This window comes from Chaetodon trifascialis, chromosome 14 (assembly GCF_039877785.1).
Source record: "Chaetodon trifascialis isolate fChaTrf1 chromosome 14, fChaTrf1.hap1, whole genome shotgun sequence".
NCBI classification, from domain to species: Eukaryota; Metazoa; Chordata; class Actinopteri; order Chaetodontiformes; family Chaetodontidae; genus Chaetodon; species Chaetodon trifascialis.
Genome location: NC_092069.1, coordinates 26,423,139 through 26,445,000, shown reverse-complemented (window position 1 = coordinate 26,445,000; position 21,862 = coordinate 26,423,139). Strand labels below are relative to the sequence as shown.

General features: G+C 46.2%; 2 protein-coding genes across 2 annotated transcripts in view; one reads left to right on the top strand and one right to left on the bottom strand.

The window, feature by feature from the left end:
* Positions 1-6,023, top strand: part of egln3 (egl-9 family hypoxia-inducible factor 3) — an 11,401-nt gene extending 5,378 nt beyond the window's left edge. Inside the window, exons 2-5 of the mRNA XM_070979379.1 lie at positions 1,866-1,985; positions 2,154-2,290; positions 3,749-3,816; positions 4,916-6,023. Of these exons, the coding sequence (XP_070835480.1) occupies positions 1,866-1,985; positions 2,154-2,290; positions 3,749-3,816; positions 4,916-4,944 (354 nt within the window). The 3' untranslated portion in view covers positions 4,945-6,023. The remainder of the gene's footprint in view (positions 1-1,865; positions 1,986-2,153; positions 2,291-3,748; positions 3,817-4,915) is intronic.
* A 5,841-nt stretch (positions 6,024-11,864) lies between these two features.
* The window catches only part of LOC139341983 (neuronal PAS domain-containing protein 3), a 253,655-nt gene continuing 243,657 nt past the window's right edge, over positions 11,865-21,862 (bottom strand). Inside the window, exons 10-12 of the mRNA XM_070978782.1 lie at positions 20,110-20,257; positions 19,737-19,852; positions 11,865-16,987 (exon numbers count right to left, since the gene is read on the bottom strand). Coding sequence (XP_070834883.1) covers positions 15,354-16,987; positions 19,737-19,852; positions 20,110-20,257 — 1,898 coding nt within the window. The 3' untranslated portion in view covers positions 11,865-15,353. The remainder of the gene's footprint in view (positions 16,988-19,736; positions 19,853-20,109; positions 20,258-21,862) is intronic.

The following is a 21,862-nucleotide window of genomic DNA, read 5'->3' as shown; positions in this document are numbered from 1 at the left end:
ATTAATCTGATCGAATGCTTCAAGAATCAGAGTGTTTTCTGTTCTTTGGCTTCGTGTTGAGACGAGTTCAGCAGAACAAACCAGTTTTTTCTGCTTTCAGCAAACTTCATTCACCTGAAGCTTCAGTCGTCTGTCTGATGATGACAAGAGCAGAAGAAAACATTTAGAAGAAAGCAGTTTCTGTCACGTAGTGGATTTAAAGCCTGACGAACAACTTCTGCACACCTGAGCCACGGGCCGCAGCAGCCAATCAGAGAAGCTGTGAGTCACACCTGAGGCTGTGAACCAGCTGAACGATGCGAGTTTACGTGACGGCCGCAGACGATCAGCTGTCGCTTCTTCCTGGAGGGAAACTCAGCGTCTGAGTCCCTGTTCACTCACTGCTCTCAGTTTATCAGCAGCTTCCTGTTTGGGTCAAAAGGTCTCAGCGCCGCAGGGAGGGGATGCAGGGACCCCCCCAGCCCGTCCCCCGTCCTGCCCGGAAGACCAGTTAAAACTCAGTTAAAGTCTTTTTGACTTTTAGATCAGTGCTCTGGTGACTTTTGACTGAATGTTAGTCAACTGCTGTGTCAGAGGACCTGTCAATCATTTTGGGAGTGATACAGGTGGTGGGCGGGGCCACACTGATTGACAGCAGGTTGACACCTCGAGTCTGTTGGTCTGCAGCAACTTGTTTGACTGCTGTGTGTGTCTGATCCATTTTCCTCCCAGCACTGACCGGCTGCATGCACGCACACACACACACGCACGCACGCACGCGCGCGCGCGCGCGCACACACACACAGGCATACAAACATAGACATGAACACACATGCATGCAGTTTGTGTACGTGCAGCTGAAGCCGTCAGCATGAACCACAACACACACCCAGATGTACACAAGACATTATTGGCAAATACCCACCCACACACACACACACACACACACACAGGAAGTTTCTGTAATCACTTCTGTCAACACATCAGCTTTTATTTTGAAGGTTATTTCAGGTTTTAACAGGAACTGTCTCAGAGCTTCTCTCTTGTTCCTGTTCTCACCAAAAAGGTGTAAATACGATGTTTTCTGTTCTTAAGTAAGAATAATAATAACAATAATAATAAAATCATTAAATAATAAAAAAAATAATTAAATAATTAAAATCAAATAATAAGTGCACACCACAGAAGAAGAAGAGAGGAAACCCTGAAGCTGACTGACTCAGTATGCGTTCTCCTCTGTACTCCGCATCTCGACAAGTACGCTCAAATACCCGGATGTGTTCTTGCCCCTCCCACTTTATCGAGGATGCATCGGATGGTGACTTGTGCGGACTTGGGGCAACCACGTATCCCAGAATGCATTTCGTCGCAACGATGTCGGAGGAGAGGACTCACAACTATAAGTTACAAGTTTGGAAATACTGCTGTTTTAGTAGTACGGAATGTGGTTTGAAGATTATTTTATGTGAGAAAGTGGACGTTAAAACTTAAAATCTGTGGTCGATTCATCACGATAGCGCGTAGTTTAAAATTTGCTCCAAAGTTTTCGGAGATGTGTCGTCCTGCTAACGTCATCAAGTACGCTGCTGTCCCAACTGCAGAATGACGGTCCTGCGTCCTCCCGTCCTGGAGAGACTGTACTCCCAAGTCCAACTTGCTAAGTCTGAACTTGGCGTACTTGCTATTGAGAAACGGCCCTCTGGACTCACTTGAGTTGTTTTTTGCGTTAAAGAAATAGAAAACTTTATTTAAAACTTAAAATATAAACACGTTAGAAACGAAGTTCTTCATCTTGTTCATCTGTGTGTGTGTGTGTGTGTGTGTGTGTGTGTGTGTGTGTGTGTGTGTGTGTGTGTGTGTGTGTGTGTGTGTGTGTGTGTCTTTAGGCCATGGTGGCGTGTTACCCTGGAAACGGGGCCGGTTACGTCAAACACGTGGACAACCCGAACGGTGACGGACGCTGCATCACCTGCATCTATTACCTCAACAAGAACTGGAACTCCAAGGTGCGTTCAGGGACCCCGCTCCCTGTCTGACCTCTGACCTCTGAGCTCTGAGCTCAGGGCAGACAAACTCATTTACAGATGTGTGAACAAAACACGTCAATCAGCTGATTGGTGCTGATCTCTGTGTCGCTGTTGTTGACCTTTATTGATCTCTGTGTCTCTGATCAGGAGCACGGCGGCACCCTCAGGATCTTTCCGGAGGGGAAACCCTTCATGGTGGACATCAAGCCGCTTTTCGACAGGCTGCTCTTCTTCTGGTCCGACCGCAGGAACCCACACGAGGTGCAGCCCTCCTACTCCACCAGGTAACCAATCGATCAATCAGTCAGTCAGTCAGTCAGTCAGTCAATCGATCAGTCAGTGATCCTGAGAGCAGCAGATTTGTTCTTTCATGCTGGATTCTCTAAAAGTCTCTGTGAACTCAGAGGTTTTCCTTTGGGATTATTGATCGATTGATTGATGAATCGATCGCAGCCTGTCTGACGCTGAATGACCTGAAGTGACTCTGAAAGCATCACCGTCTGCTGACAGATGACAAACAAGCTTTTAAAAGAAATGTTTTAAAGAAACATCTTCATTTAAGGACCAATATCACAGTTAAAAACGTAAATATTCAAAAAATACGTGGAGTGGTTCCATCACAGTGAAAGTGTGATCACAGGAAGCTGCTGAACGAACACCAGAAAACAACAAAGTTAGACAGACTCGTGATTCTCTTTAGAGCTGGAATATACATATTTATCATTGAAGATCCACGTCTGCAGGAACAAACATCCCGAGTGAAGTGACTCTCTTCAGGTGTTTGGCTCCACCTGCTGGTCTCACCGAGGAACGACGTCTTCCACATTTAGACTTCAGACTTTATTGATCGCACGTCTTACAGCCATCGAGTAAAAGCAAAAACAGCACGATACCAAAGTACACAGAAAAAAAACAAGTATGTACATGTACACTGTACAGATTCTAAAAATACCACAGCTAACATTCTGAGAAAACTACTAATGTACTTGAGAAATACTTCGTGTATGTATTTGTACAATATGTACAGCTTATAAAAATACTGTTGCCAATATTTACAATAGATAGTGTTTCTGCTGCAGTCGATAACAGCAGTGACTGTACTACTGTGCAGTACACGAAAGTATGGTACAATGTAGTACAGTACAATGTACTAGAGTACACTACAGTATATTACAGTTTACTACAGTATAATGTACTAGAGTACAGCACATTGCAGTTTAGTATAACACAGTTCAGTACACGATAGTACACAGCAGATGTAGTAAAACTGAACAGTGGTGAAAAAACAAAAGTGTGTTTGTGACGTAGAAATGAGGAAGAGCATCAACACGGAGCTCCATCACATGATGGAGGCGAACAGCTCCGTGTTGGTAAACAAACAGCTCCGTGTTGTAAACAAACAGCTCCGTGTTGGTAAACAAACAGCTCTGTGTTGGTAAACAAGCAGCTCCGTGTTGTTGTTGTTGTTGTTTGTGTTCTTCATCGCTGAGTTTAGATGATGTGTTAGAGTAAATACGTGAAGAGGAAACCTGTTGGGACGTTATCAAAGAACAGGAAGTTTAACACAAACTTCCTGTTGTGTTCAGGAGTGTGTGTTTCCTCTGTGCGCGCGCACACACACGCGCACACACACACACACACAAACACACACACTGAGCAGAAATACACAAACTGTGAATTCAGTAAAAAAACGACGATGAAGAGCAAATCAACACACAAACATCAGTGTCTCTGTGTTTCAGGTACGCCATCACTGTTTGGTATTTCGACTCTAAGGAGAGAGCCGAGGCCAAGAGGCGCTACCTGACAGGTACGCGCACACACACGCACGCACGCACACACACACACAGTCAACAGCACTGAAAGTTAGGACGCAAACAATTAGAGAACAAGAGAAAAGAAAATATATACTTTAATACACACTCGTATACTCTACACTGATTGCAGTATGAAAAGTACAGGTACAGCAGTAATCTTCACCAGTGATAGAAGTATTACCACCAGTACTACTACAAACCACCGTACAGAACATCTGCAGTAAAACACAAAAGACTGACGAATCACTTCTGTTTTGAAAAGATGAAAAGAAAGTTTGTTTAGCGTGAGAAGCAACAACCAATCAAAACGCAGTAAAGTCAGAAAACACAAACGCAAAACGTGCAGTGAACGGCTTTCTGTTCGGCTCCATTCATGTTTGGACACATTGTTTGTATGTTTATGTGTTGTTTAGTCACATGACTTCAGATTCAGATGGAGGGCAGGAAGTGAAGAGATGGAGGGACGCTTTGACTGGTTTAGATCAAAGCAGGAGAGAAACGGACGAACAGGAAATCAGACACTCTGTTCACGAGCTAAACACTCGCAGAGGTCCAGTGAAAAGACGTGGACGGACAGAAAAGACGGGCCGTGTTATTTACGTCCATCTGTCTTTTGTGAAACCGTGAACGCTGATGTAACAGGCGTTGGTCGCATCGCTCGTAGCTGTGACTTTAACACAAGCTAGCTGGCTAGCTGTACTGGCTAATGTCACACCATCAGCTGACTCGGCGCCTGTTCTTTTATGAACAACATCTTTTGGTACTCGATAAAATCTCCTCGTGGTTTCTCGGTTTGATCGATTTGATTGATCGTAAACAACACAAAACATCAGCATTTTAGTGTGTTAGTGCTTCCTGTGCAGAAAATCACTTCCTGCCCTCCGTCTGCAGCTCAAGCCACAACAAAAGACTGATGTGACATCATCTGCAAACAAGCTATTGATTTTTTGTTGGGACTATTTTCAGCGGCGGATGAATCTACAGCATCAGAAATCAGCTGTTAGCTTTTAGCATTCAGTGAACACGAGCTTTGTTGACAGGAAGCAGGACACTGATGAAGCCTGACTGTGGTCCTCATGTCTTCTGTTGCAGCTCAGCAGCAGGGCTGCAGCTCCAGCTGATGGTGAGGAAGAGCGCCGCCTGGTGTTCGACGCCCTGAACGGCAGGAGAGGACGGCAGGATTCCTCCGACTCTCAAAGCTTCTGGAAAAGCTGAAAAAAGAAAAAAAAAGAAGTTTCTCTGTGTCCTGAACTCTGGAGGAGTCGAGGAGGTTCACCTCCAGCCGACGTCCACGCCGCCGCAGCCTGACGGGCGCTGCGTTCAGGCGACCTGCCGCCGCTCTGGACTTTCCCTACTTTACTGACCTGTGCTGAGAGGGAGGAACCTGTGGACTGCACCTTTAAGCTTCGCCTTCAGCGCGCTTCAAACGAGACGAGGGGGGACGGAGACAGTGGGACGGACACGATGGACAGAAGGCTTCCATTCTTTAACGCGTGCTGTCTGTTTAATAGTAATAATATCAGCCTTCAGCACTCCAGTCGAATGGAGGGAGAGCAAACGAACAGAAAATAACCTCTGAAGACGTTTGGAGGTCACACTTCCTGTTTCCTGCTAGACTCACTGTATGCTACCTGTTGCATTGCATCTTGGGAGTCCTTTGTGCTGCTCTGTTGATGGACAGACTGAGTAAAGACATGTTGACAGAAAAAGACAGACTCTGTGGTTCTTCACTCTGTACAGTCACACACATCCACAGGTGAGCTTACGCTGCCACCTGGTGGTGATCCAAAGCGCCCACACTGAGCCGAAACCGCAAGTTTAAAACTGACTTTACGAGTTAAAGCGAAAGAGTTTCACTGAACGTGAACAGAAACTGGTAGAAAAGTAAACGACATCAGCGTGTTCACAGTGAACGCCACCTGCAGCGTGAAGGTCAGAGCCAATCACAGACGAGCTGTCTAAGACCAGCAGCAGCAGCTTCACTGAGAGGACAGACGAAGACCGAGAAGTCCACAAAGACCTACATTGTACTACAGTACAATGTACTACAGTGCAGTATAACTCAGTACACTGCAGTGTACTATAATACACTACAGTGTACAGTGTAGTACAGTGCAGGACATTGTCTTTCAGTACTTTGTGATGTAAATATTGAACGTTTTTCGTCTTCAGTAAAAAACATTTTGTTTTGTCAGAACAGAAAAAATAAAATGATGAAACGAAGTACGAATGTAGGATTTTCTGTACTTTGAGTTCAGACTGTACCACATTATCTATATTTAGAGAAGTATTCAGTTACTTTACATCAGTAAAAGTACTTATACTACACTGTGAAAATACATAACTACGTTGAGTGACCAGGTGAGCGTACCTGTGACTGAGCTGAACTCACCTGCAGTTCCAGTGTTCGTCCTCTGGGTGTCTCTGTAGCTCCACACACAGAGCACAGTGTTTTCACAGTCTGTGAACGATTCATATATTCATCATTAATGTAAGTCTGATTCTTCTGCTTCATCCTCCAGAACACATTAATAACAGCAAATGATGGTGCAGATCAAACTGTGCAAAAAACCTTAAATTTAAAGGCTAAAATATGAATAAAGATAATAAGTTTGATGAAAGAAAGAAGAAAATGGGATAAAGAACAAACACAAATAAACCTGCAGCTTTTTATCATCACAGCCTCACCTGCCCGGACACAACCACCTGCGTTATGCTCGCTCTCACACACACGCACACACACACACACACACACACACACACACACACACACACACACACACACACACAGAACTTTATTTAACATTAATCATCATGTGAGAACAGAAAGAAAAATAAAAGCTTTGCAAACTCCATTCAAAAATCTGCCACTTTAATATGAACGCGCTCGTTCGAGTCACACTTTCTACTTTATCTTTTAAAATTTGGTTTATTGCTGTCCGTCATTTTCTCTGTTTCAGCATCATTGTTGTACTTCATGACCTTTGAGTTTAGACTTTCAGCCGAGTTACACGTCAGCATTTTTTCTATTTCATACAAACCAAATACACTGAAATAAACTGTTATCCTGCGTAGACATGAGGTCTAAACTGTGCCGTGTAACGATGATGTTCCTGATACTTTCAATGAATTTAAAATCCTGAATATTTCGTTTCAGTCAAACTGAACTGACCTTGGTCTGTCGACGTTCATTCAAACCTGCTCGTTAGCGCTGACGGTCGATCACTGCTGACGACGTCACAGCTGTAACAACACAAACCATGAACACACATTTAACACACATCCTTCAAACACTTCTGCTCAACTCGGTCTAAATCTGATCTGGCTCCAAAATTAATGACTGTCACCAAAGAGCCATTCAGTTTCCTGATCAACACAGCGACGAGTGCTCTGAATACACTCATTATGAATTTCTGCCTCTTCTCGCGCGTCTTCCTGCAGTTTGTCTCATTTCTTTAAATAAGACTGTTCAGTATTTCATAAGAAAAAAACACAGATCAGAGAAATAAGCGGATGATTTTGTGTATTATAAATACATTTTCCCTCTTTCTTCTCCTGTGAACCATTGTCTAAATTCATCCTGAGGGAGTTATTTCTCCACAGGCTGTAAAAGACAGAAACGATCCCACAATGCAACACAGAGAACGAGCGCTGGTCGCAGATTAATAGAATAAATTCAATATAAATTCTCTTTTAAGCCGCACCGACAGTCAGACTCCCCGCAGGAACATTGAAGGACGGATTTTTCTTCAGGAACTTAAACGTCACGTCGTATCTCCAGTAGTGACGGCGTGTCTCCAAAATACTTGTACAGATTTTAGTGATGTTTTGACTTGTGGTGCATGTTGGGAATTAGGGAGATCAGCCCCCGTGAAGCGCAGATGAGTTTTCATCTCTAACGCTTTGTTTCATCATCCGTCCATCAGCGCGATGATGAAAGGACGCTCGTTACGCCTCCGGTGGACGACCCACGCTGTCCGATCTGAATTCCACATCAGACCTCCTCACTGAGACGGACAGCCAGAGGTTATTAGAAGGAGCTTCAGGTTCGAGCACCTCATCTCACACACACACACACACACACACACACACACACACACACACACACACACACACACACACACACACACACACACACACACACACACACACACGCCAGCGCTGCCTGTGATCTATGATTCATGTGCGCTCATTTAAAATAGTGTGAAATATTTAAAGTTGGCTGGTCGGCCTCAGAGGGTCGACTGACTGACCTCTCCGCTCTTATTACTGCGCAGAGGAGGAAGAGGAGGAGGAGGAGGAGGAGGAGAGATGATACAGGCAAGAAAGAGCAGGAGGTAATAAAAGGGAGAGGAGGAGGAGGAGGAGGAGGAGGAGGAGGTGTGGGCACAGGCGTCATCATGGATCTGATGGATTTCCACATTAGTTCACGTCAGCGCCGCGTCGATGGAGCTGATGGCGGCTTCACGTCTTTTAAGAAACGAGCTGATTAAAGACGACTTTGAACCACCGCCGTCAGTCTGATCCAGACTCAGTTTTTGGTCACAGATGCAGCCGATGAGGTCGGCCGCTCGCAGTGAAAGTACCAACAGCAGAGTACAAATACTCCACAAGTCCTGCATTCACAGCGCGAAAGTATTAACATCTAACTGTTGTTAGCGACAGCGCCTCCTACAGCTGGTTTATAGTCCTGTGTTCAGTCTACACTCTGCTGTGTCTGCAAATACACCAAAACAGCAGGTGGCGCTGTGCGACCACTGACACACCTGAGGCAGGAGGGGGGTGAGTTACTCACAGCAGAGTACAGAGTACTCACAGCAGAGTACTCACAGTAGAGTACAGAGTATTCACAGCAGAGTACTCACAGTAGAGTACAGAGTACTCACAGCAGAGTACTCACAGTAGAGTACAGAGTATTCACAGCAGAGTACTCACAGCAGAGTACAGAGTACTCACAGCAGAGTACTCACAGCAGAGTACTCACAGTATATGTACAGATGTCACTTGCTGATAATCACATTCACGCTTTAGCTTCAGGTGGACGCCAACAGGCTGAAGCTGCGAGACACAAAGCTTGTGTTTTCCAGGTGAGCAGACAGGTAAGTAGCATTACTCACGTTTCCTTTAACAGGTTCAATCAAATGTCACAGCTGAGAAAATGATCCGTTAATCAATAAACTCAAATGATCAAACCTGAAATATGAACAATAAACAAACACTAGCAGCCACGTGTCTCTTCTATCTGACCTATTTCTTCTTTATTACACACAAATTCATTATCAATATCTCACATTTAATCAGTGAAAGTTCACCACACGTCTGTTAGTGACCTCTCACTGTGTGTGTGTGTGTGTGTGTGTGTGTGTGTGTGTGTGTGTGTGTGTGTGTGTGTGTGTGTGTGTGTGTGTTGTATCTATGTTAGCGTTAGCCACTTATGTTAGCTTTAGCCACTGCGGGCGAGTTTAGCTAGCTGCCAATTAAGAAGCTAAACTTGGAAATAACGCTTCTAAAACACTCCACGTGTCGGCAGCACGTTCACAAAACACACACGAAACATCTCAGCAAACATGCTCCAAAGTCTGAGAGCATAAATACTTCATCATTTCGTACCTGAAAATGGGAGAAATCAGTGAAGATATCCGGACACGCCGCGTCGCTCCACTGCTCCCTCTTCCGCCCTCTGCAGACATGACTAATCAATCACAAGCGTCATCTCTCAAAGGGCTCAACAGGTCGATCATAGATCAATCTGCTGCAGGATGAGTACGTTTTTTTTCACAGGGATTTAAATGTTTTAATCTTTCTTATGGATTGTTTTTAGGGGACATTCACATTTAAAATGCTAATTTATTTATACACGATGTCTCTGAGTCCATGTGACTGTTTTTATTTTCTATTGAACTTCTATCAATGATCAGTTTTCTGATTAATCAATCTGTCATGCTGCGGCATAGCCTGCCTGCATGTACGTACCTACAGCACATCAAGCGTCCCCTACCTCTCAGCCAATCACAGGTAGGCTGTGTCACACATCACTCCTATAGGCTGCTGAGCTAGCTTGTGAATTTATCTGAGGATCAATAAAGTTTTATGTGATCGTCTGTATAATAACATATCTGAATGTTCAAGGCAGTGAAGGTCAGCGGCTGGTTGGACACCCTGCCTGTCACCACAGCACTTAATGGTGTTTTCCCAGTATGTCAGGTGATGCACACGCTCTCGGCTGCAGGTAGACGTACCTGATTGGCTCTCAGGACAGGAGCTTTGTTTATGATGCGTCTCTCAATCTGCAGTGTCTCCTCTGATCTGTCCAACAAAACACTGAGACGAAGGTCCAGGAGACGCAGCGAAAGAGAAAAAATCAGTGGACATACTTTTTGCTGTTCTTTTTCTTGTCCTGTCTGCGCTGCATCAAGTCCCCTTTTTTCACACAGAGTACAAGTACTTATGTTTGAGTACTTTCCGATACTGAGTACAGATAAGAGTACAGCTCTAACACACACACACTTTACCTCAGAGTGAGTACAGTTACACTGCAGTCAGCGACGCGTCTCTCGACGTCCTCGTCTCCCTTTGGGTCAAACGTCTCTGAAGCTCACAGCGTTCAGAGGACACAGTCTTTCCCTGAAGCGTCCTCTGGTGAGACTCGGGGAGGAGGAGGAGGACAAATTCACACCCAAATAGTCCAGAGCGGCTTCAGCTCCACGGGACACTTTGGTCCAACAGTTTCTGGGACGTGGTGACGGCTGGACTCTCAGACCTCAGAGAACAACGCCGGCTGGTCACAGAGCAGCGCACCGGAGCTTCCGTTACTTTCCCGCCCGTCTCTGGACGTTTCCTCTCACGTCTTTCCCGCCGCTAGCATTAGCAAGCTGCTTGAACTCTGCGACGTGTTGCTGCTTTAGACATTTTATCAAACGCTGTTAAAGGAGCTACTTTTCACCCTCCTCTTGACAATTAGCAGAGCAGAGTTCACAGTCTGCTCTGCTTTTGCCATCGATTATCCTGAAATACCGTCGCGCTGCTGAGAGCGCGGCTCCTCTGCCGCCGACGAGAGGCTAACGCAGCGCTGCTGTAAATTAGCATCGGAGGAGTTCTGTCATTACAATCACAGTGCAGTTTATCCACAAACAGGAAGGAAAGAGGAAGAAAGAAAAGGCCAGAAGAAGAAGAAGAAATCAGAATTAAAAGGCAGAAAACTGACAGCTAACTGGGGGCGAGATGGCTGAATGTGTCAAACAGAAGAAATGATGCAATCTGGTAAGAAATTCGAGAGAAGTTTTTATTATGAATATGGCACCTGTAAGATGGTCAAAACCGGGTTACAGAAAGACAACCATGTGTGTGACATGTTCCTCTGAACGGATGAGAAGCTAGTAAACTTATAAAAGAACAACTGCTATAAAAATGAAGTATGTACATTTTCGGATTTGCAGCATTATTCATGGTAAATGAACTCAAAAAGATGTCTTTCCAAAATAATAATAATAATAATAATAATAATAATAAAAAATAAGCCAGGCACTCAAAGTTAGCATCAGTTAGTCGTGTGTTTTTCCCTCTTCTGCGAGGAAAACAATCCAAACAAAAAATAGAAATGTACCATAGTTTTCTCTTTTTTAATATTTTAATTTGTTTGTATTTAGAATTTTATAACACTGTTAACATTGATAATAAGAGATTCCCTCTCTCCCGTATTTCAGCTACTTGGCACCAAGTTCCTCATAAAAGAATCTGTATAATTGTACAAGAAATAGTTAAAAACACAGACACAGTTTCTTCACAGGTAAATGAAGTGATTTTTCAATATTTGTAATTCTTAAACACTATGTATTCTTGACAGCAGCTGTGATTAAGGTTTTTACGTTTTTAAAATCACCAGCAAAGTTTTCATTTTTCGACATAAAACACAGAAAAAACATTGAAACAGCTTGGACCGGCTGTTTGGTTTTTGTTACATGTGGGTGTATTTCCTGGTTTCGTCTGAGTTATGTGCCCCCCCAGCCCCCCCACCCGCCTTCCCCTTTTTGTACCAAATGGGGCCCTGCCATTCGTTTGTGCCCCGCCCCCCGCTTTCACGCAAAACCGCCAAAAGTAGAAAACGCTAAAATCCAGAGGAGCGCGGAAACAAAATGCTCCTGAAACGACTGAATTTAACATTCAACCACGAACGACCCACCAACCGGCCGACGGATCGAGTGGCTCGCGTCACATTCCTCTTATCGAACACAAAAATAAATAAATCCATCGCTGATTTCAGAAGCTGTTTGCTTTTGTTTCTCGTTGTTTTACGTGTTAGTCGCGGTAACAAGACACTGATTCTTCACAGAAAGCACAGACGCTACAGATTGTTTTCCTGATGTGAGGGGGATCGGAGGCCCGGGTGGGTGTGACCACACGGACTTCGCTCTTCCGACGGGCCTCCGTCACGTCCCCGTTTGGGCTCGACAGACTTTAAAAAACAAAACAACAAAAACACAAAAACCGCCGGACCGAAAAGCAAAAACAGAACGAGGGATCGATCACGTGAAACGCATCGGACGAACTCACTACACATGCAGTTCAGTTTTCCAAAACACCTATAAAAATAGATTTATAGTGCGAAATATTTTTTTCTTCTTTTAATTTCTTTAGAAATCTTTAAAACCGTTTTTTTTTTTATTACGTGTCCTGAAATAGTTCTGTGATTTTTTTCTCCCCCCTTGAACCACGCGTATAACTTTGTTTGTCCCGTGAGAGAAGTTTGCGCAGGAAGTCAACAAGTTCGGTGGGAACCAATGAAATACACCCAATGCACACAAGACGCCCCAAGGGACTCTGGGAAATGTTTCACAACTGAGGCTTTTGTGGTTTTTCCAGGACTACGTCTAAAATGCTACTTTAGGCTTTTCCTCGTCATAATTTAATTCTATATAGTGTAAATATTTATTAGTTACTCAATACTTTGTACGCGAGAGCCGGAAACTGCAATTCCCAGAATTCCTTAGCGGCAAAAACATGGCTCCATAAACCTTTGAGCTAGTTAAAGAATCTTTTCATCTCTGAGAGAAAGGACAGCAAGATAAAGAGGTTTGTATAAGACTACACAACAGCAAAAAGCAACAGCAGAGAGAGAAGGATTAGAAAAGGGAACCGAAGAAGAGGTTTTACAAAGACGAAAAGGAAGCAGCCGAAGAAAAGGTGGACTCCACAAACTTCTTTTGTTTTTTGCAAAGGCCACCGAACACGAAATTCCACAAACCTCCACTGGTTTCACTAAGACTGCAGATAGAGGGAGACGAGGAGGAGGCGGGCCGAGAGGGAGAGGGGGCCGTCCCTCGCCCGGCGGACCCCGCCGCGCTCGCTCTCAGCCCCGCCCCCCGCCGCCCCTCCCCCACACTAGAGAGAGCACAGAGAAGACAAAGGACAAAAACAGCTACAGTAGCTCAGTATATACTGCATATAGTCAACACACACAGAGAGAAGTCGCCATGAAAGACTTTGACAGCCAGTGACACTAAACACATCGTAACACGTTTTACGGCTTAATCACACTGGGTAATAAGGATGACGGGATGGCAAAGACGGGCTGTCAACCTCAAAAAGATGGATGTCGTGACAGTTTTTTACCCTTTTAATTATTACTTGTTCTCATCTTTTTTTTCTCGTTATACCAAAAAAGCAGAAGAAAGGAAAGTAGAAATGAACGAGGATCACAGTGCTCTGAAAACACCAAACCTGTGAGATTAACATTTCTTTTTTTGGCAACGGAGGCTGGGGAGGAAAAACACAGAACAGAAGAACGACGACAAAAGACGACATTTGTTTAAAGGAATGTGATTTTTTTTCTCTTCCTCAAAAAAATTCTCTTTTTTTTGTACTTGTTGGATTGATTGTTTGATAGACTGATTGATTAAAATGCATGTCTTTATTACAATCTCCTTTCTGATATGTGGTTTTTATCACAGGGTCCGGCGATGAGATGGAAGAGAGTGGATTGATTAGGAAAACCTTGTGGAGGTGATTCTGGTTTAGGAAGAAGAAGAGGAGGAGGAGGAGGAGGAGGAGGCCAAAAATGAGGAAAAAGAGTTGTAGTAGTACAAAATAAACAAAACAGTGATCAAACAGGAGCCGGTCGAGGTTTTCAACATTCATTTTTCAAGTTAGTGACACTAGTGTATTAGCCTCAGTCTCACTGAGAATTAACAGTGATTAAGTTAGAAAATAATAATAATAATAATAATAAAAAACTATGTAGCCTAAATTCAACCAATCGGCTCCGTGTTGACGAGCGGAGCCGCCCCTCGCGGCCCAATCACATCAAGTGTTTTTCAGACAAACGAAGGAGGGACGTGTGGAGGGAGACATGGTGCTGATTTAGAGGTTCTAAGGTTCTTGCTGTGTTTCTGACTTTCCTGAAGGTCAGATGAGAAAAAAGGTTCAAAGTGTTCCCCCTCCAAAAGCAAAAAACACGATCAGTCTGTCAACGAGCTGTGGGTTCGTTTACAGCACCCACATCAGCCAGCTGAGTCAGGGTTACTGGACGGTCGTAGCACCATGAATCTGCAGATCGACAGGTAGAAATGTGGACGGAGAGATTAGAGATCAGGTAGAGCTGAAGGTCGGAGAGAGAACGACGGGCTGAGATGGAGGAGATGTCGAGGAGGTTATGTTTGGTGCGAGACCTGTAGGTAAACTCCTGGGATAAAAGAGGAAGTAGTAACATTCGATAATTCACAGGTCATTACCCGGCTGAAATTGCTTTTTTTTGTTTTTCTTCTTAATGCTTGATTTGTAAGTTAAATCTGAGCTAGAATATTTTATAAAAAAAGGAAGGAATGAAAGAAAAACAGCATTAATTCTCTAAACTATTCCCTCGATCGAGAAACGTCCTCAAAAACCTTTTTTCAAAAGATTATTATCTCTGAGACCTTTGTCGGGCGCCGCAGAGCGCCCTCCTCTCGGGTTAAAAACGGTCTTTTCAAGCCTTGATCACATCAAGATGCACACAGAGGAGCGTCACGTGGTTTTCTGTCCGTTACAAATCCCTGTACCGTCCTCCTTTAAATACACACAATCAGCATCTTCATAAAGACGCAACAGAAACAAGTCAAATAATAAAAATTATCCCCGTCAGGCTCCAGCGGAGTCCTCAGGCAATATGAATTCTCTGTAGGCAAAAAGGAATTCTTTACAATAAAGAATCGTCTGTTTTTTTGTTAATTTGTTCGAGAAAAACGTCGCTGATCGCGAGAAACAGGAGCAGAGAGAGAGCGGAGGAGAAGAGGATGAGGAGGAGAGAGAACAGATAGAAAAGGGGGACATGTCTGAGGGTCATTCATGTCTATTACACAAGCTCAGTTGCTCAGATTCAAAGTGCTAGAGTACATCTGCCGTCCATCCTGTCCTTTCTCCCCTCTCGGAAACACAGTGCTGTGTTGATAAAAGATAGTAAGTAAATAGTCTTTCATTTTTTACTAGTGAGCAGTCTTTTACTTTGACACAGTTGTTGATTCCAGAAACACAGTAATACGGTCGTGAGCGTTTTGCGTTAATCCTCCTTCCTCTCCAGAGTCGTCTGCGTGGTGTGGATCCCGTTGCTGTACACCGGGAACGGTAGCGTCGAGAAAAGTCCCTCCGCTGTGGTGAAGACGTTGGCCGTGGTCGGCATCTGGCCTCCCAGGGCGCCGTTTGCACCCGTGGCGGCCGGGGATCCGACGAAGGGGCCGGCGGCCGCCGCTGCCGACATGTTGAGCCTGTGGACGTGGTGGTAGAGCATCTCCATGGGCGTCTTCGGGTCCAGGCTGAACCCCGAGCTGTCCACAAAGTTCATGGCAGCGTTGGGGAGGAGGTTGCCTTGCGCCATCGCCAGGGTGACGTCCGCCGGTGCGTACCTGATGGTCCCGGTGGTGTAGACCCGCGGAGCCGTCGTGTTGGTGGAGGCCAGAGTCCCTGTGACCCTGTGGACCAGCGGGAGCACCACGTTACCGGCCTGCAGGCGCTGTAGCGCCTCCAGATCACCAGAGTACAGCAGTGAGGAAGAGGAGGTTGATGAGGACGAGGAGGATGAGGAAGAGGAAGAAGAGGAGGTGGTGGGAGTGCCTTGTTGCTTGTCCCGTGGGGAGGCAGAGAGAGGGGGGGACAGGGGGTCAGCGGAGGAGGCGCTGGAGGGAGGGGCTAAACTCGCAGCACTGGAAGCGGAGGACGGGGCGGAGCTTCCATTGTAAGGAGGCTTCCTCACTCCTCCTGCTCCTCCCTCGGTTCCGGGAGGGGTGAGGACGGAGTCGGGAATGGCTACCTGCAGAGAGCCTCCCTGGGGTGAGGGGAAGGTCTCGTGGCTCCCCGGGGGGGCCGGCTTGGAGGTCATGCTGTACGGGGACTCGTTCCTGGAGATCTCTCGGTTGGGTGGGTAGTTCCAGATGCTGCTGTCGTTATCGAAGTTGATCGGTTCTGCCATCTCCGTCTTGATTTTCAGGACTGACGACGTTGCACCTGCGCTGTTTGGGGAGCCGGAGGAGGTCAGGAGGTGGGAGGAGCTGGTGGACGTGGGCTGGGAGGGGTCAACCAGCGGTGTGGTATCTCCCATGGCAACAGGGCTGGGCGTGGTTGAGGAGAGACGGAGCCTCCTGCTTCGGGATCCGTCCCATTTCTGGACTTTCCTCCTCTTCCGCCTCTTCTGGAGTTTGCTTCTGGCACTGGCACCGTCACAGTCTTGCACTCCTCCGTCCTCTTCCTCATCGTCGTCCTCATCCTCCTCTTCCTCCTCCTCCTCCTCGGATGAAGAAGTTTGCGAGTTCTGCAGCTGTACTTCTTCTCCTTCTCCATAGTGCTCCACTTTAATATGAAGCCCGCTCAGATTACCCAGTCCTCCAATGGCGCCCAGTCCCCCTAACCCTCCCAGTCCCGCTAACCTCCCCAGCCTTCCTCCTCCACCTCCACCTCCCCCTCCTCCTCCCGCTGCCTCCTCTTGTTCCTCCACCTCTCCATCTGAAGGTTCCAGACTGTCGTCGCTGTCCTGGCTCTCGGGGTTACTCGAGCTGTCTCCTTCTTCCTGGCGCTTCATTTCCTGTTCAGAGGAGCAATGTGGTTGGCCAGGCTGCTGCTGACGCTTACTGTCGGTCTCCGGGTCCTCGCTGCGTTCTGATTGGTGCCCCGGCTTCCCCTCGGACTTGGCGTTCTCATTGTCTGTTGAGAAAAGAGTTAAGCAGGTTAAAAATCCAGGAATGTAAAGATTAGGTTGAACTCTAATGACTTTAGTGATCTTTACTTTTGAGCTACCACCAGGAACATTTTAAATTTGTCCAGCGCTTTGCTTTACGACTAAAAACCTGTTAATCTTTCCCATCAGCCTCTGCTGAGCTTTGTGTTTAGTGCTAATCAGCGTATGTTAGCATGCTAACTTAACACGGTTAACATTATGCCTGCTAAACACGAGCGTGTTAGCATCGTCACTGTTAGCCTGTTAGCATGCTGAGGTCAGTATTTAGCTCAAGCTCAAAGTACCAAAATATTTCTTGCACACAGGTGAAACGTTGTCCTGAGGTCTCCAAAGCTGTTTGGGTTTGTCCTCTTGGAAACATGAATATTAGCACATTTTGTTGTTAGCACACAGCTCAAATTACTCTAAAGACATCAAGTCCACAGGCTGTTCCTGAAGACATGTCTCCACCCGCGAACAGATCCAGGATTCAGTCGGCGTGTCTGAACCCCCGCGCGGCGTCTCCCAGGTGTTGATCCTTTTATTTTCCGACAGGGTTTCTGTGTGTCGTGCTGCGTTGTGGACGCACTGATGTGTGTTCAGTATCTGTAGCTGCTGTTCAGGCATGTTGGCTCTGTCCAGCCCATTACCCACAACACACACACACACACACACACACACACACACACACACACACACACACACACACACACACACACACACACACACACACACACACACACACACACACACACACACACACACACACACACACACACACACACACACCTCAAACCCTGCCAGCACACGCCGAGGCCAGCGGCTGCCCAGCTGGCAGCGCTCCGGCTCCCTCGCGGCACCTGAAATGTCGACTCAATTGCTTAGTCTGGGGAAAACCTTGCGTCTCCATTAAGTTTGCTTTCCAAGCAAAACAGATTCATTCTCGGCCGGGATGGAAAATGGATTTAAGTGTTTCCCAGCGAGGTTTGCTTTACTGACAAAACTTCTGAAATGCCACATACTGATTACCTTTGTCTGTGCTGGTGTTTCTACAGTCCACCAGAGCTACTCAAGGTGGAGGACACCAGACAAGAAGGGTCTCGTGGACATTATTAAGATGCATTATGGGTGTTTTTGGACCTTAAAGACATCTTGGCCTCCTCAGCTTCCACTTCAGGTCCTCCTTTTCTGTGGCAACCAAAAAGTAAAGAGGCTAACTGACGCTAACCGAAAGGAAAGCACTTTCCTCTTTTTCCCACGCTCACACGTTCTCCTCTGATGCAGCTTAAAGGACAATGCTGGAAACTTTCAAACGTGGACTTTAAAAAGGCCTCACAAACACACGGTTTAAGCTTTAACACAGGCTCGCTGCAGGAGCGTTTGTTGGGACTACTTTCAGCGGTGGATTAATCCACATTTGGTGCTCCAGTGAGTATCTGGGGCGTTTGTGAAGTTCCTTTGTCACATTAGGTCAGTTTTTATATGAACATCATTCATATTGTGCTGTATGGCACTAATAAAGGTCAAAGGGCAGACGTCTCGTTTCAGGACACGGTGAGCCTGAACACCTCGGGCCTGTTGGAGCTCGGCTGAAGCTGGACTCCTCCCGCAGCAGCTGGCGTTGGTTTACAGCCGACAGCGCGCCAAAATCATTCTCCTCCAGCAAGAATAACAGCTGGCACTGATTCTCATCATGCCAACACAGGCTGCAGGACTGGATAATATTATGCTGAAGGTGGAGGCGACGCGTTGGTTTAAATTTAACTCTGCTGGCAGCCTGCGAGCTTTGTCTTCTTCAGAATTGGCTGCTTGAAACGTTGGTGACACACAGAAAGTTAATCCTTGATTTGTGTTTCTGGGTCTGAATTCAGATGTCAGTGTTTTTAAGATCTCATTTATTTTCTGTTGAATCACATCAGGTTCATCTGTTAATATGTTTCCAGTTATTTTCAACAAGTAATTTTAAAAACGGCTCAAAAAGCTTGTTTGAACAAGGTTTGAACCTTTTATCACACAGTCAGTCACCTGCACACTTCCCTCCACTGGAGGCTCAATCAGACAAAGTCAGCTGTCGCTGGCAGATGTTAACAGCTGTAGCTTGCTAGCGTTAGCTCTGCCACATGAGGCACATTCTTCTTCTTCTTTGTTAAAGGGGTCACAGAAGTCGCCAAATCTCGTGAGGGAGCCACCGCGTTGGCGCTGCCTCCATCTTTGGCCTCCACAGGCGTGAACGTGGAGCAGCAGCAGCAGCACGTCGCGGCGTTTCGTGTCAAACGTGGGATTCTGCTGCCGTTCGTTTCGGTGCATCTTTCGGAGGAGCCGCTTTGTGGCCTCTTTCATGTTGCCGTGTGAAGCTCGGAGGCGTTTTGCGGCGCTCTGCAGAGTTATGTGCGTTTCATGTCATTTGGTGGCAGTTTGCAGCGCTGCCAGTGAGCTCGCTCCCTGCAGCTGTTGGCGTTCATCAGCATCCAGCCTGGCACAGACGGCACACTGGCACCAACTGATAACACATCTTTGGCTTCTCTTATTCAGGCTGCATCTCGCATGCTGCTTATTATCCTGCGAACACTCGAGGTGCCTGTGAGGACTCGTGCAGGTTTAATCAGACTAATATATGAAAGTACTGGAAAACTTCCACGACATTCTGCTCGTGACTCATATTTTCATACTTCAGTCTTTCAGTTAATCGCTCCTCCGTCCTTCCTTTGTTCCTTCCTTCTTTCCTTTCCTACCTACCAGAGTTTTCTTTGGACTCGGACTCAGAGTCGGAGGTTTCGGAGGACTCGGAGGTTTTCTCGGGCAGGTTGGGCAGCTGGGCGATGTCCATGGGCGTGTCTTTATACTCTGGATTACTGTGAGAAAACACAGTAGACAAAAGACAAATAAAACATTTGCTTTTCATTCATTCCTGAATGTGTTTCCACCATAAAACCCCAAATGACAGCTTGAAATAAAAAGGCTAAATTCAACATAAAGTACTACATAAAGTAGAGTCATTCCCATTCATTTAACTCATTCATTAATTATGTATGCAGTCATTCATTCATCACTGTTTGCTTCTTCTTATATCTTCATTATGAAAGACAAAGTTTGGGAGTTGACCTCTGACCTCAGGACGTAGTTGACCCAGATGATGTTCTTCTCGTTGGCGTTCTTGGCGTTGATGGAGATGGTGGCACTGGACTGGATCCAGATGTAACCGCCGTTCTTCTGGATCCACCGGTAGTACTTAGTCACGCACTGACCCTTATTCATCACTGAGAGACGGACAGAGGGACAGAGAGACGGACAGAGACAGACAGAGACAGAGAGAGGAGCTTTGTTATGTCATGGCGGATTTCGTTTGATATTCCAGGCAGCTCCAAACGACTGGACATCGCACTGATCGAGCAGCTCGTTCGTCACGAGACAGAAAAGAGGACAAATGGACGAAGAAGGGACGAGATGGACAGAGGGTGAGAGACAGTAGGTGAGAGAGAGAGAGAGAGAGAGAGACAGAGAGAGAGAGAGAGAGACAGAGAGAGAGAGAGACAGACAGACAGACAGAGAGACAGACAGACAGAGAGAGAGAGAGAGAGAGAGAGAGAGAGAGAGAGAGAGAGAGAGAGAGAGAGAGAGAGAGAGAGAGAGGCAGTCATCAGATGTCATGTGACAGCTGGCTGAGAGCTGCTCTGCTGCTGCCGTCATTAATCAGACCAACACACACTGCCAGCCTCGTGTGCGTGTGTGTGTGTGTGTGTGTGTGTGTGTGTGTGTGTGTCTGTTAAAGTTTCTGTGTGTGTCTGAGACAACACTTTCCTCAACATGCACTTCATGATACAATATTTCCAAATGTTTCAATGTAACAAGTTGAAAACTTTGACTGTCTAAAAGTTAGCATGTTAGCGCGCTAGCTGAAGACCAACTAGCGCAGACATCTTTGTTTTGCAAGGCACTGTGGGATTCCTGGTGAGCAGTGATTGGTCAGTCAGTTTAATCTCCCTTACCGTCCCTGATGTCCAGGATTACAGGTGCTAACAAAACGCGCTGCCCGGCACAGCGTGTGAGCGCATGTTGCTTATAGCTAATCAGCTAACCGCTCAGGTGAATTCACGTCCAATCGTGTCTCTCGTTTGCAGGCGTGTTTTTTCTGTCTGAACGCCATCAGAACAAAGGCTGCCAGCTGATCCTCCGCTACGCTACGTCTGCCAAACTCTCACGCAGCTGAACTCTTTTCACTTCAGGATCACGTCCACGTCTCGTTCACGTTAGCTGCTTCCTGTTTGGTGAGTGGCATCAATCGTTTTGTCTCAGCCAATCAGGCCCATCGACACAGACGCATCGCTAGCATCGTCCCAAATGTCCTCACCTCTGTCTGTCTCTGTCCTGTCTGTCTTCACTGATAACAGTGAGGACGTTCTGATGAAGACAGACATCATGAAATAACCTGGTTCTGCCATTTGAAAAGAAATGTTTTTATATAACTAACATTGTATAGCAGTGAGTCTTCTTTGTCTTCATCAACTCACCAAACACCATAACCCCCCCCACACCCCCCCCAGCTGTCAAACTGTCCTCTTCACTGTGAAATGACAACTTTCACCTTCTGCTCACTGAACTTCAGTTTGGATGACTCCATCATGCAGCCGCAGTACCTGCCGCTCTCCACCAGATAGCGCTGTGTCACTGTGACAGGACCCCGCGGCGTCCGGAGGTGGCAACCCCTCCTCCGCCCCCCACCCCTGCTCCGCCCCGCGACGGCACGCAGGCAATAAATTTGGCTAAATTAACCACTAAATGGTTATCTCAAGCAATATGTATTGGCATTAATCAGGAGCCGCTCAAACAGAAACAGTGGACGAGAAGCCAGAGCCACTGAATTC